This window comes from Peromyscus eremicus, chromosome 13, assembly GCF_949786415.1.
Source record: "Peromyscus eremicus chromosome 13, PerEre_H2_v1, whole genome shotgun sequence".
In the NCBI taxonomy this organism is placed as follows: Eukaryota; Metazoa; Chordata; class Mammalia; order Rodentia; family Cricetidae; genus Peromyscus; species Peromyscus eremicus.
The window spans coordinates 31,359,644-31,373,583 of NC_081429.1; the positions used below are offsets into that span (position 1 = coordinate 31,359,644).

Sequence of the window (13,940 nt, forward strand, 5' to 3'; positions counted from 1 at the left end):
AACCACTGGTTTAGAAGACGAACCACAGAAAAAGTGAAATAACTCTCTCAGTACTTTGTTGGTCTGAGAGTTCAAGACCATGAACCTTACTGACGTACTTAAATAGTATAACAACTAAATTATCACACTGGACCTTGCTGGGTCATGATGACTACCTGCTTATGGATGGTTGCTCACCGTTTAAGCAACCTATAGTCTGTAGTTTTCATCAAAACTAGAAGAGTCTCCCTGTAAAGCACAGTGAAGTTATTAAAGAGCCATTCTCACATAGTTAACAATAAATAAGAAAAAACACATTGCTGCTACTTTCTGAAATGCGGTTTAAAGAAACGCTTTTAAAGCAAGTACAGTAATGCATCTTCTCTAGCAGAAATCAACATCGGTGTCTTAACCTGCTAAATTAAGTGGCATCTCTTTTTCAATACACGATTAAGCCAGGATATATTTTAATTGTGAGCTACGTGTTCATTGTGGGACTGATTACATATTAGGACTGATGGATTTCCTTAGCCGCCATCTTCTCTGTCCTGGCATTTTGCAGCTGTGACCTACCGTAAGAACTGACATAGGGAGCCTCCTCAGTACCTGGGATAGTAAAAGCAATCCATCCCAGACTTAACAGTGGCATTCAGCCAGCTGAGAAATGGCCCCTGTGCACTTGGGCTGAAGTCTGACCTAGCGTCATTTTAGCCAGCAGCATGGCTGCTGCAACAAAACCACAAAGACTACCCAGTACAGCGTTGAGGGAACGAGGAAGTCACAGGGCTGCAGTCAAAGACACTGAATACAGTGGGCCTGAAACTGCAAACACAGGCTTGGGGCCATCAGTTCAAAAGAGTTTTCCTTTCCAAATGCCTGACAATACGCCCCTTGTAAAACTCTTGCCACCAGATGAGCTCGGCCGAGTGCCAGTGCGGTCTCAGATCTGTTCCATGCTACTGAACTATACCAATTGTGGAACAGAGCTGTATTAACAAGAACAGGAAGTCTGTTGTGGCCAAGACAATTTGTAGTGGTCTGAAAACACCGACTTCTCAGAAAGGAAATTCTTTTTAAATGTATTAATACCCTTAACAAATAGGATTCTTCATACTTCTATTTTGACCAAGTTACTTGGGCTCCAACACAAGCACTTTAAACAAATATAAAACAAGTGAAAGGATCCCAAACTTTTGGAAGTTCTAGCCTCATGGAGGCCTTTTGTTTTTTTTTTAAACAAATGTTTCAGCATTATACTGAAATCGTTAGCATGTCTTGGCATGCACATACATGCATATTCACATTCCTTCTCTTGTGCCATGTTTGGGTTGTATACGGTATTCTGCATGCACAGAACTTGCAAAATAATGTCCTAGATTTATCACACGGTTTCATGAGTGTGAGTCGGCCACAGTGACCTTATTTAGTAAAGGCTCAACATCGTGTCATGACCACAGATCATCAGGAATCCTTCAATGCACTGAATGATGGCTAGCTTCACGTGTTTCACATGGCTATTAACTATTTGTCTATCTTCATTATGCTAGATCACTAATGTAACAACGCGTGAGTCTTAATTTGTAGTGCTTTCTGAAAACAAAGCAAGTAACTCAGTATCTGTGAGCTATCTTTCCAAAGTCATTCCTGGGTCACTGAAATCTAAACAATAATCCCCAAGGCTCAGTTTAGACTGAGTTGTTAGTATTCACAGAGAGACTAACAATAAAGAAACAACTTGAAGGAAGGACTTGTGCAAGGAATTATAAACGGAAAAAAATCTAACCTGGCTTCATTGCACTCTACACAGAAACAACCACTTCCTGGTCTGTCTGTAGACCTCAGCCTTCATCTTCAAGACTTACACTTGCTCTCCTTGTCTACACTTGGTTTAAGTTGGCAGTCCCCACTCTTGAATCCTCTTTCCTATAGATGCCATGAAGTCCTGGAGCCTGGTGAACTAACTCTCCCTGTAGCTGTATTTTAAGTTAAACATTACATTTACTGAATGTAGTACCTAGAACGCTGAATTTTTCATTATTTTTATCCTCTGATCTTAGACTCATGTGACATTTTTCCTCTTTCACAATGTCAAAACCCATGCCTCCCATGTGCATGTGCATAGTCCCACAGACATACTCAGTTGTCACATGTGTTCACACACGCACAGGAATACACAGATTAACACAATACAGGCATGCACATACCATACCTATGCACAGCACACAAACTTACAGCATATACATATATATATATATATATATATATATATATATATATATATATATATATATATATACACACACTATAGTAGCATACCCTTATGCATAACTACAACCACATACCCACACTTACTGTATAGACACACTCATGCATGACACTAATCACACACATACACTCACTGAGCCACTTGCCACACGCACACATAGCAGAGACACTGTTGTACCCTGAACACACACTACATACATACACTCAGGCAAAATTCAGCAGATAACCAGTTAAGCACCCTACTGAACACTGAGGCTATGGCCGCGACAGGAAACGAATTGTTTTCCTACATGGGACTTGCATCATGGGTGAAGGGGGGATTTGAAGAAAATCCCAAGTCTGAAATCAGGCTAAAAGCAACGATGGGCAAGCAATGATGGACACAATGATGCTGTTACTGACAGAGCTGGCCACAACCCCATGAGCTTAGTTGAAAAAACTCCAAGATCCCTCTTGTACCCACTTTGCCTAAACTGACAGTGGGCTCTGAGATTTTCATGTGTTTCATACACTAATCCAGGAGCATGCCTTTCATCAAGACCAGTTTACATAAACTGTAGTTTGTATCTCAGAAACTCTGAGGAATCATCTGTGTTTGGGGAATGTGTGCCATAAAATCTCCTGAGTGATTGGTACCCTGGATGGTACTGTCAGTCATTGTCACCACATAACCATGAAAGTGTGCCGACCGGAGGGAGCTGCTGGCTGCGATGCACTCATCTCAGAAAAAATTATAAGCCAGCACCTGGAGACACATCAAACGAAAGCAACCTTTGAAATTCTGGCCTAGATGTTTCAAGAGGTATTTTACCTATCAGTTTATGTGTAACCATTTAATAGAATCCTATTTGTTTAAATAGCTATTTGTTTAAACTTTTGAAAGCTCTTTTACTTACTTTGGCAGAAAAAAAAACATTTAAAACATGACCTTGTTTTCTTCAAAGTTCAAGGTCATTGTGCTTTCTTCCCCTCACTCAGCTATTTGTACACACACACACACACACACACACACACACACACATCCTAAAAGGGGATAAGTTTGCATGTTACTATTTACAATGGGATTTTGTTAAGTTCTTAAAATTCATTTCCAATTTATTTTAACACAAACAGCAAGAACAGTAACACAAGATTCTAATAGAAACAAGTTACAAACACAGATGTTCACATTTTTTTCCCTCCGGGTAATAAAACTGTTCTTAAAACTTTGAGCGCACAGATGAAGCAATAACCATGGAAATGCTCCTGGTCATGTCTTTAGGGCTCTTTGGCTCTTTCTTCTTTTATAGAGATTAAAATCATAAGGGCTGGGGAAGCCTCTCCACCCGCCTCTAGGACAATCTGCCCTTGTTTTCGGGATCAGCGTCCACTCCACATTTTCAAGATGGAGGGCTGAATTTCTTTTCCTTGTTCTTCGCAGACAGCCACGGTTCCTTGGGATATCCGAACAGTGTATTCAACGGTACCGGAAGAGGCCGAGCACAAAGCGGAAAGTTTGCTCGTGAAAGAGGTAAATGTGGTGTTCTTATCCACACTTTCTAAAGCTCCCACCCCCACCCACCATGCCCGGCAATCCCAACACACTTTTCTACTATGACCCTCCCGCTTGTTCATCTGCAGTTGAGAATCTTACAGAATGTCTCAATCCCGACGTCCATTTCAACCTTCGTCACCTCTGGGTGGCCTTCCATCTTTCTGTAGCCATTTTCGATTGTATGGTAACTGCTCTGTTTTAGGTCTCTCCTTCCTTTGACCTTTTTTTCTTTCCTCTTCCGCACTGAGAAGTATTCGAGTGTTTTTGACAGAAAGATCTGGTTTTGTTTGACTTATTTATACTGCGATATAAAATGAAGAAGGCTGTATTACATGTTGGATTGTGGAGTATCAGTTTTTAGAAATATAGTTAGTTCTGCTGGGTGCCCCGAAAAGAGATGATGATAAATTACTCTGGACAGTTTGAAGAACTGATTTAAAAATCTGTTGACAGCATATACTTGAATTCAGTCGGTGACACAACTTCTTCATCTTCTAACCAGACATCAGGCTGCTTTGGGATTGGGCCAGCACACAGCAGCTAGGTAGCAGACCTTTACAGGATGAAACCAGCCCCTCCTTACACACACAGTATAGAATTAAAGTGCAATCCAGCACAGGATAACTGGTAGAGGAAGGGTTTAAATGTCCTCTTTAGTCTAAGAACGTGGTGGATCCTGGATAAGATTCAGACGAAACTTTTATGATGCTTAATTGCCAAGTTGGACCGTTTAACTAGGTCCTCTTATATGTCAGTGAGTAAAAACCACAGGCTTTTTATAAAAACCCTGAATTTGATTACTAGATTTAGTTCCTGATGCCTTTTGTATTTGTTGTAAAGGAGAGTAGAATCATTAAAGTACATTTACTTTTCTTCCTTAATTGCTGATGTATTTAACAACTTTTTTTTTAATTTTTATTTTGCAATACAATTAAGTTCTACATATCAGCCACAGATTCCCATGTTCTCCCCCCTCCTGCCCCCCATTCCGTATTTAACAACTTTTAAGTCATTGATTTTAATATTAATGACTAACTCATCAAATTTTGCATGGTAATTTTATTTTCAGGTTTGTAGTTACATCATTTGCAAATGATTAGATTTTTCTTCTTTTCAAATAAGCATATTATGTCCTTAATTTTTTTGTCTCATTTCATTATCGAATACTCCTAAAATAATATTGGATAATAATGCTAATATTGAATGTGCTGTTTTGCTGTCTGATTTATTTTTATTTTAGGGGGAAGCCATTATTATTTTTTCCATTTTATCACATACTGGCTTTTACATTGGTTTCTGATATTACATAACTGTCTTTTAAGAAATATCTTTCTTAGTCCCTTTGACGTGCTTATAAATGGTTCCTTTCACCAGCAACTCTAATCAGTCTATTGATATACAGCTTCTCAGATGTAACTCAGTGCTGTAATAGAATTCATAAATTCTATGCCTGTTTATTTGCATTTCTGATATGAACTTTCTTGTCTATATTGTGCTATTATCCTAATAAGCTGTTAGACTCCTTACTGCTCTTTTATTCCAAGCTTTTGCATCTATAGGCATAAGTACATTTTGTATCTTATGCATGAGCAAATGTGTATCTGTAGACATGAGTGAAATTTACTTCTAGCATTCACTCCGTTCTGTCGGCATTATAGAAAAATCTAGCTTTAAAAAATAAATTGGGGATACAACTGTAGTGTCTATGGTAGTTAAAAGATTGACTAGACACGACTAAAATTCCTGGAGAACAAAAGCATAACTTTATAAGGATGCAATGAATGTAGAGAAGAAACCCCACGTGGCTTCAAAAGCTCTGATGCCATGTAGCTACATGGATACCACCGGATGGTCATTCATTCATTGTACAACAAAGACTGTGTACCAACAGCAGCGACAGTAACAGCCATGTTGTATGGTGATATTTTATTTGTGCTGAAATGTGATTTTATTTGTATGTTAATAAAGTTGCCTGGAGATCAGAAGTCACAGCGAGCCATAAGCGGGAGTCAGGCGGTGGTCGCCCACGCCCTTAATCCCATCACATGGCAGGCAGGGTCTCTGTGTGTTCAAGGACACAGGCAGCATGGTGACACACGCCTTTAATCCCAGTACCAACCATAGAGACCTGGAGGTCTGTATAGACAGGCAGTGACGAGGAAGTCATGTGGTTGGATTGAGAGACAATAAGAAGGCAGAACAGAAAGGCAATAAAAAGACAGGACACAGAAAGAAGTTCTCTCTCTCAGGGGAAGGACGGCAGCGAGTGGTAAGATAAGGTGGTCTTAGCTCTTGGCTATTGCTCTACATCTACAATGTTGGGTGAACCAGGTCTGCTTGCTGAGAACAAAACCAGTGAGGTCAGTGTTAGAGATTTCCTCTCACATGTGATAGCAAAAGAATGCATGTATTTTACTTACCAGTTTCACAGTGCCAAAAGCACCACAAAATTCCCAAATACCCACTTTAGCTGAAATTGCACCCAACATGCTGATGTCTGCAAAAGTCTCAGGGTGCTAAATAAAATAAAAATACGATGATCTGTTAATGTTTTCAGTGCCTAGAGTTCAGTTAGTGGTGCTTTCCTGTGTAGCCATTGCCTGTGAGGAACTGAACTCCCAAGTTAGCTGCAGAGTCGATCATCTTGCTCTTTTGGGGAGTGATCAGAGTTGAAACTTGTTTGCTACCTCAATGAATTAAGCAAGTTTTCATAAACTAGGAAACAAATATGCCAAATAAAAAAATGGATTAAACCATACGTTTTCCATGTTACACAGTAAACAAACAAGGGAAACAAAATGGTGCCTGAGGCAGGTGATTGAATAACAAATGGGAAAGACATCACCCAGAGGCCCTGGCAACCAAGACCTTGCTGTCCATTTGGGGAGAACATTTTGAAAGTTCTGTTTCCCTTATTATATAAGAAAGAAATCCCATATGAGTAAAAATTTAAAATAAAAACAGAAAATAAAAATCACAAAAGTGTAGGAAAGCATTTTTAAATAGAAATGAAGAAAATGACAGATTTAACTCCGTAAAAAGTCTAAATTTCTGTATGACAAATGATACCCTAAAGTAAAAATAAAAAAATAGTTAATCACCTGAAACTCTTTATATTTTTCTTCTAATATATGCACAATGCATATACATTCCTAACAGCATTCAACAAAAGTTCTAAAGTGTTTTTTAGTTTATGTGTATGTATGTGGGCCCATGTGAGTTGCTATGTATCATGAACATGCAGGTGCCCGTGGAGACAATAGGGGACAACAGACCCCTGGGAACTGGAGTTATATACAGTTGTAAAATGACTGAGATGGGTGCTGGGAACCTAACCTGGGTCCTCCGCAGGGCAGTTAGTACTCTTAACTACTGGGCCATCCAATACTAGGAATTCTACAGATTTTAATAAGAAAAAGACAACTCGTGGGAATATATGCAAAAGATACAGGTAGGCAAATGCAGTAGCCAAGAGTTATGTATTAGTGGCCATGGAAATACAAATAAAAGCAAAATTTATATATAATATCTGAGGGGCTGTGGGAGACCAGCTCCCACATTTATTTATCCCAGGGACTCTTGAGGAGTAAGGGATAAGAGACTTAGATAGAATATAGAGAGGAGAGAAATGGATAGAAACACAGGATAACTTCGGGTGGGTCTGGATCCTTATCCACCAGCCCAGAACTTTATTCCAAAGAGCTTTATATAACAATTCCAAGGGGTGAGGCAAAAGACCTCCCCCTGCTAGATACAGCCAAGTGTAGACCCTTTCAAACACCTGGTACCCAGGCCCATAATCCAGTCTTTCTCTATGCAGTCCTGCTGGGTACAGCCACCAGGAAACCTTGGTGGGTTCCAACAAAGGATAAAAAAAATTAAGATGAAATTATTTTATCATAGTGACAGTATAGGGAAAATGTCATTATAGCAGTGTTCAAAGTACATCTATAGCTTTTAAAGTGAAACCCACAAGTAACTGTAAAGTGTTGTATAAAAACATAAAAACAAGCATAAATATGCAGATATAATTATAAGCATGTGTATTGCTGTTTTGAAAAATGTGAAATATCAATAGGGATTCAGTTTCAAACATTTTGTTAGCATATATATTTTTTGTTATAAGACACAGCCAATAAAATATGTGTATTTAAGAGCCAGGCGCGGTAGTGCACACCATTTATCCCAGCACTCAGGAAGCAAAGGCTACTAGCCTGGTCTACAAAGCAATTTTCAGGATAGTTAAGGTTATATAGAGAAAACCCATCTTGAAAACCAAAAAGGAAAAGAAAAATTGTATCTATATATGTGTATATTTGTATGTGTGTATGTATATATGTGTATATATACATATATTTAAATGTTTCAGTTTGGATGTCTGTGATGCATTGTTCTGAAAAAAAGCTAGTCAAAGATGATGAAGTCTGATATCATTAAAGACACAGATACACAAAACACATAAGTACATGCATAAGTATGCATTCAAAATATTAGGTCTTATAGGGCAAAAGATATATGTATGTGTGTATGTATGTATATGTCATAACTCTCTGTGTTGCTATAGTATTAAAAGTGAATTTTTCAATTAAAAAAATTTTGTGAGTAATTAATTAGAATTCCTTTTTAAATGCTGCCAGAACTAGAACCCAAGTCTATGGCCAATGAGCCCAAATCCCAAATCCCAGGACCAATTCAAAACCTCCACCACCAACCTTCTAATACCATCAAGTCCACGAGGTTAATGTTGTTGCCTGGCAACCAGATCTATTCAGCACAGGAGAACTCCAAGGGGTGTGGGGCTCCTCATGGTCAGAAGTTCCATGTGATTCCAGAGCCACTGTACTGGAGCTTCCGATGTCATTCACTCCTGCAATTCTCTAAGGCCACCTTCCATTGGCCACAGGCTGACCACAAAATTTGCCTTTCTCTTGTTGCTTTTCCCGTGGAGAAATTTCTTACCTTGCTTTTGTTCCACTTTTATTATTACCGTCCGACCACTGGCAGATTTTTCTCTCTCTTCTACTCTCAGCTTCCCTCTTCTCCAAAGAGAAGAATTCCTCCCAAGGAGGGAAACGTGGGAGAAATCATCTTATTTTCTGCTAATTTGTCTGCATCATCCTCTGCAAAAAGGCCCTGAATTTGGTTTGAAGGATGGAGAGGAAGCAAAGCGTGTGCTTCATAGTCTGGGAAGTAGGAAAATCCTACATACAAGAGTCCCCCATTAGCAATGGAGCATCAATAGCCCGGCCTGCCTGGGGGTGGCAGATCAGAAGAAAAGGAGTTAACAGAGAGCTACTTTAAGATGGAGAAATGCCCCCAGAGAATTATGCTGGCAAAAAGATCTAACCTCAAATAGTAAGAGCAGCCAATCATTATTGCTGACTTGCTTTGTGCCAGATACACATCTAAATCATTCACTTGTAATAATTACAAACAAATGTTACAGCAAAGCAGCATCTTTTAAAGACGTGGAAACCACATCATAGAAGGATTATGAAACTTGAGCAGGTTGTATCATGTAGACAGGAATACATTCAGTATCTGACCCCAGGCTACTGAGCCCAAGCCCCTGAACTTTGATTGACAACGCTAACTGTCAATCTGAAGCTTTACCCTAGTGTCCTCTGGAAGGACTCTGCCCTAGCAACTGGGCTTCAGCCCCTGTCCAGGCGATTCTGGTATACACAGTCAGTAACATTGAGGGACACTGCTAGAGTTGCTGAAACCAGACCATGCTAGTGCTGAAGTGGACTCAGACATTTTGCACGGTTTTTGCAGAAGCTCATCTCTTTCACCACGGTTGCTATATTGAGCTTCCTTCTCGGTCCACCCTGCATTAAATTGCCCAGTGACTCCATGCAGCAGCAAGGACAAATGCCGTGGTTGCTAAGCAACAAAACAGAAAGAATCTAGTTCCAATACATCCGGCTCAATACAAATCTTGAGTTCTCGCTCACATTACTCTATGCCGACAATTCACAGCCTCTTGTCAAAGGCAGCAGGCATTCTTTTCCTTAGTCTTGAATGACTTCCTATTTTTAAAGGGAATTAAATAAAATGAACCGTGTCTCCCTTTTCATGCTTTATCTGTTATTAATTATCCTCCCTGTTTAGTAGTTTAAGCTTAGCTGTTTCCCACACAAAAGCATCGGCTCATTTCATATCTACAATGTGGCCAGTTATGTAAACATCCAGACACAGTTGAGCAAAAAATGTACATACAGGCCTATGTTTAAGCATCCTGTGACACAGGTGTTGTTAACTCATTTACAGCCTCATCCACAAGCCCTACATGGTTAATTTGCCCATGTACACAGATAAAGAGAATTCGACCTTTGCTCACTCTGATCTTGGGCTCCAGATTCTTTTAAACCCTGCACTTGATATTTCCACTGATAACAAAGACACATACCCTTTATTTTGACATGCCTCAGTTTCTCCATCATTACAGAGGACTACTGACCTAATGATGTGATCCTGAAAATAACACTAGCAAAAGTATGGGAAACAAGAGCTTGGGAAGCCTGTATCTGATCCTCCAAGCTACCTAAACATCTACTTCTATAACCATTAAAAACAAATCAAATTAAGTGCTCCTGGGATAAAGGAAGCACCATTCCCACTGAGGAACAGGGCAATAAAGGAGTCTATATATAGAATTCAGGCTTCCTGAGCAAGACTTCTACAGTAAAGTTTCTGTTTAAATATGCACAAAGGGGTAGTATGAAGCTGGAAGTTGAGCCCACTAATTAAAACTAAGCTGCTGGTTTATTCTCTCTTAACAAAAGAAAATGAAGAAGCAGCAGATTGAGTATTATGATGGCTCAAAAGGAAACAGGCTCTGGGAGCACTTCAGATGAGTGCAAGGAGGAAATACTGGCTAAGTACTAAGATTTCAAGTTGCTTTGATACCAAAGCCTGTTCAGTTAAGGGAACCCAACCTCTCTACAGGAGTAAAGTCTAATAAAATGAGAAGAAAATAATGAAGTCAAGAATCTGGGTCTTACTTTGATCCTGGCACAAAACATTTAGGAACTAAGGTGTTACAGAAACAATATTTAAAAACAGAAGTGGATTTCTCTGTGTCTCTAGCTAGCATAGTGTCTAGATGCACACGGTCATTATGTTCTATCTTTATGCAGGCAGTGCTGGGTTACCTTGGACAGGTCATATTTTATGCAGGGATTCCAAACTAGAAATAGTGGAGTTTTCTAGGAAGAGAAGGAAAATAAGACATAAGACTGAGGAAAAATATGAATCATGTTTAAGGGAAGGAAACTTTAAGCAGCCACAGAAAATCATACTAAAAGCCCAAAGGCTTCCTAGTTTGAATTGAGGCCCATCAATTTCATACCAGCAAGGTGTTCTGCAGAAACCCAGTTTACCAAGGTATTTGCAGGTATTACACAGAGAGAGACAGAGACAGAGACAGAGACTTTAACTAGTGTACATCCACTCAAACAGTTTTAGAAGGGAATATGTTATGAACCACTTCCCAGATTTCCATGACCATTGATAAAACTGTTTTCTTCTAGTATCTTGAGAAACACATCTCATAAATGCTGGCCTCGAGCGGATACAAAAAGATCATCCTGAACTAAGGACACAATAAGGCTAGGCTCACAACCAGAAATATATTTCAATCAAAATAGAAAACCCATGCATGCTTGTCTTTGTAGCATCTGCTAATGGTGCAAAGAATACTAAAACTTCCAAAGAGCAAATAAGTGGTAATTTCTTCTCATAACCAAATCTCCACTGTTAATTCTTATTGTTAGTATCAAAACCTCTGCTTTTGTCCATGGGTGTGCCATTACTAGACACAATTCCCAGACAAGCATCTGAGAAATGCGGACTCCCCCTCATCAAGAAAACTGTGAGAATAAACAGAGCCAACTTCACGCTTAAAGACAGTAACAATGACCATAAAGGCCAAAGAAACTTTTTCAGCCATTAGACATCTCTTCTCCACCCTGTATCCAATTATCAGGCTATTCTTTCTTTAATAGGTTTTCTTTAAAACATCCGTAAGAAGTAAGTTTGGATCCAAGAATACAAACATGTGCCTACTACTGCCACCCCCAATTTAGTAACATGGCATTCGTTATGAAGTCTCTCTGAAGGGTTAAATTCTTTAAATAGAAAGTTTCTTTCCCATTGATTTACTGTTACTGCGGGTCATATCGTAGTTAAGCTAGCATGGAAGTAATGAAAGGCAGCAGCTACTAACTGAAAGCCTGGATTGGATTAACCATTTAGCATGTACCACTTGCTAGGCAGATTTTACCCAGTGACTCTGAAGCATACTCTTTGCTCTTGAAGGGTACACCACCAGGAGAAAAAAGTCACAAACTCATGATCAGAGTTTTGCCCTTCCATCAGATGAGCAACCCCTGGAGTTTTACTAAGAAAAAGAAGCAAGGTCAGGTTCATACAGCAAGAAAAAATATATATAACAAAAACACACTAAAGAATAGATTGATTGCTGTGGGTAGTGTCAAAGCCTAAAGAAATGTTGGACAGATGATTATACAGGAGGGTGATTATACAGATCTATAATAACAATAGCAGCATTTTTGTGATGGTAAAAGTAAAGAGCTAATAAAGGAGATGGAATTTGGCAGGATTTGAAGACTAAAAAGAAAGTAAAGGAGAGGAATGTGCTGAAGGTCACTAACACATATGGCTTGGACTACTGTGATGGTAACTTAAATAAGATATGCAGAATAAAGTCAAGATTGCTGGAGCAGGCTTTGAAATATGGAAGAGAACCTTGTGTACTGAGGCAGGGGAGAGTGGAAAGGAGAAAGAGAGAAGGAGGAAAGAGAGAAAAAGAAAGAGAGAAAATATACAAGAAACAGGCAACAGTATAGGTCCAGAACACAGGAGAAAGTTGGAGACAGCTGCTCCAGGTTTGCATGTTGAAGCTTTGAACTGGGAAGAACTTGCCCGGGATACCATGAAGGATGGAGCTGGAGCTGAGAGGGCAGGACTCTTAATCATGTCCCCAGCAAGGGAGCTGTTCAGGAGGACCTTGCATAGACAGCAGAGATAGAGTAGGAGAGAAGTGGGATGGGAAGAAGGAGAAACTGATGCTCAGAATCAAACAAAGATGGATAATGGGATTGTACTGATGGCATAAAGCCCTGAAGAGGGAGAAGAATTGAGCTCACTGAATATGGTAACTTGGAGTCATTACTGGTCTTTAAGAGAAAGTTTCGGAAGTTAGGGGCATGGACTGGTCGTAGTTATAGTACATTAAAGCCCCAGGAGATGTGGGAAATGTTACCATCAAACCATTATCTACAAAGTAGCTCAGGAGTAAATCCAATAAAGATGCTAGACTCTTGAGACAGAATGCCTTATGCACAGAAAAGGTAAAAGTTGTTCACTGAGTCATGTATTGATCTTGAAACTACATACCACAGTACCAATTCCCTAATGGAAAGGGCAAAATGTCCCAAAAGCAGTGTGATGAAGGAAGTATAATACTGAGAATGAGTTTTCTTCCTCTTTCTCTTCTTCCTGTCTCACCGCCCAGACTCAGTCAAAAGGCATCCAGTGAATTCAGGAGAAGAGTGGGAAATTCAAATTAGAGACCACATCGTGTGGCTTCCTGGAGCGAGGCTAGGGCCAGGAAGGAAGTTACAGGAGTTGGAAAGGAACTAGACACAATCTCCAACGAGCTTCATGCTACTCACCCTGTTAACTGGAAAGGATGGGTCCAGTGATAAAATTTATCTTGTTTCAAGGGAAGTTGGTTTTATTTTTGTTCACTGTTAAAATGATAAATTTGATGTCTAATTCTGAACTGTCATGCACATTATGATGAGCCCACTTGCCCAAAATGCTTTTGTTTAGTATACTTGATACAGATTTTTGAATCTCGTACATAGAATAACATGAGACCCATAAACAAGAAAGTCTTGCAGTAGTTTGAGGGAGTAGGTTGCATTCATGACTAAATTAGATTAAATGTATGATATTTCCTGCTTCTGAAACACTGGGCTGCACAGGAAGACTGCAGCCCAGTGTTTCTTACTTTAGAACTGACTTCTGGGCCAGCCGGTGGCAGCCACACCTTTAATCCTACCACTTGGGGGGTAGAGGCAGGCAGATCTCTGTGAGTTTGAGGCCAACCTAGTCTACAAAGGGAATTCCA

General features: G+C 39.6%; 1 protein-coding gene across 1 annotated transcript in view; it reads left to right on the forward strand.

Moving 5' to 3' along the window:
• The window catches only part of Dock10 (dedicator of cytokinesis 10), a 197,801-nt gene that overhangs the window by 62,360 nt on the left and 121,501 nt on the right, over positions 1 to 13,940 (forward strand). The window contains exon 3 of the mRNA XM_059278216.1: positions 3,665 to 3,754. Within this exon, the coding sequence (XP_059134199.1) occupies positions 3,665 to 3,754 (90 nt within the window). The remainder of the gene's footprint in view (positions 1 to 3,664; positions 3,755 to 13,940) is intronic.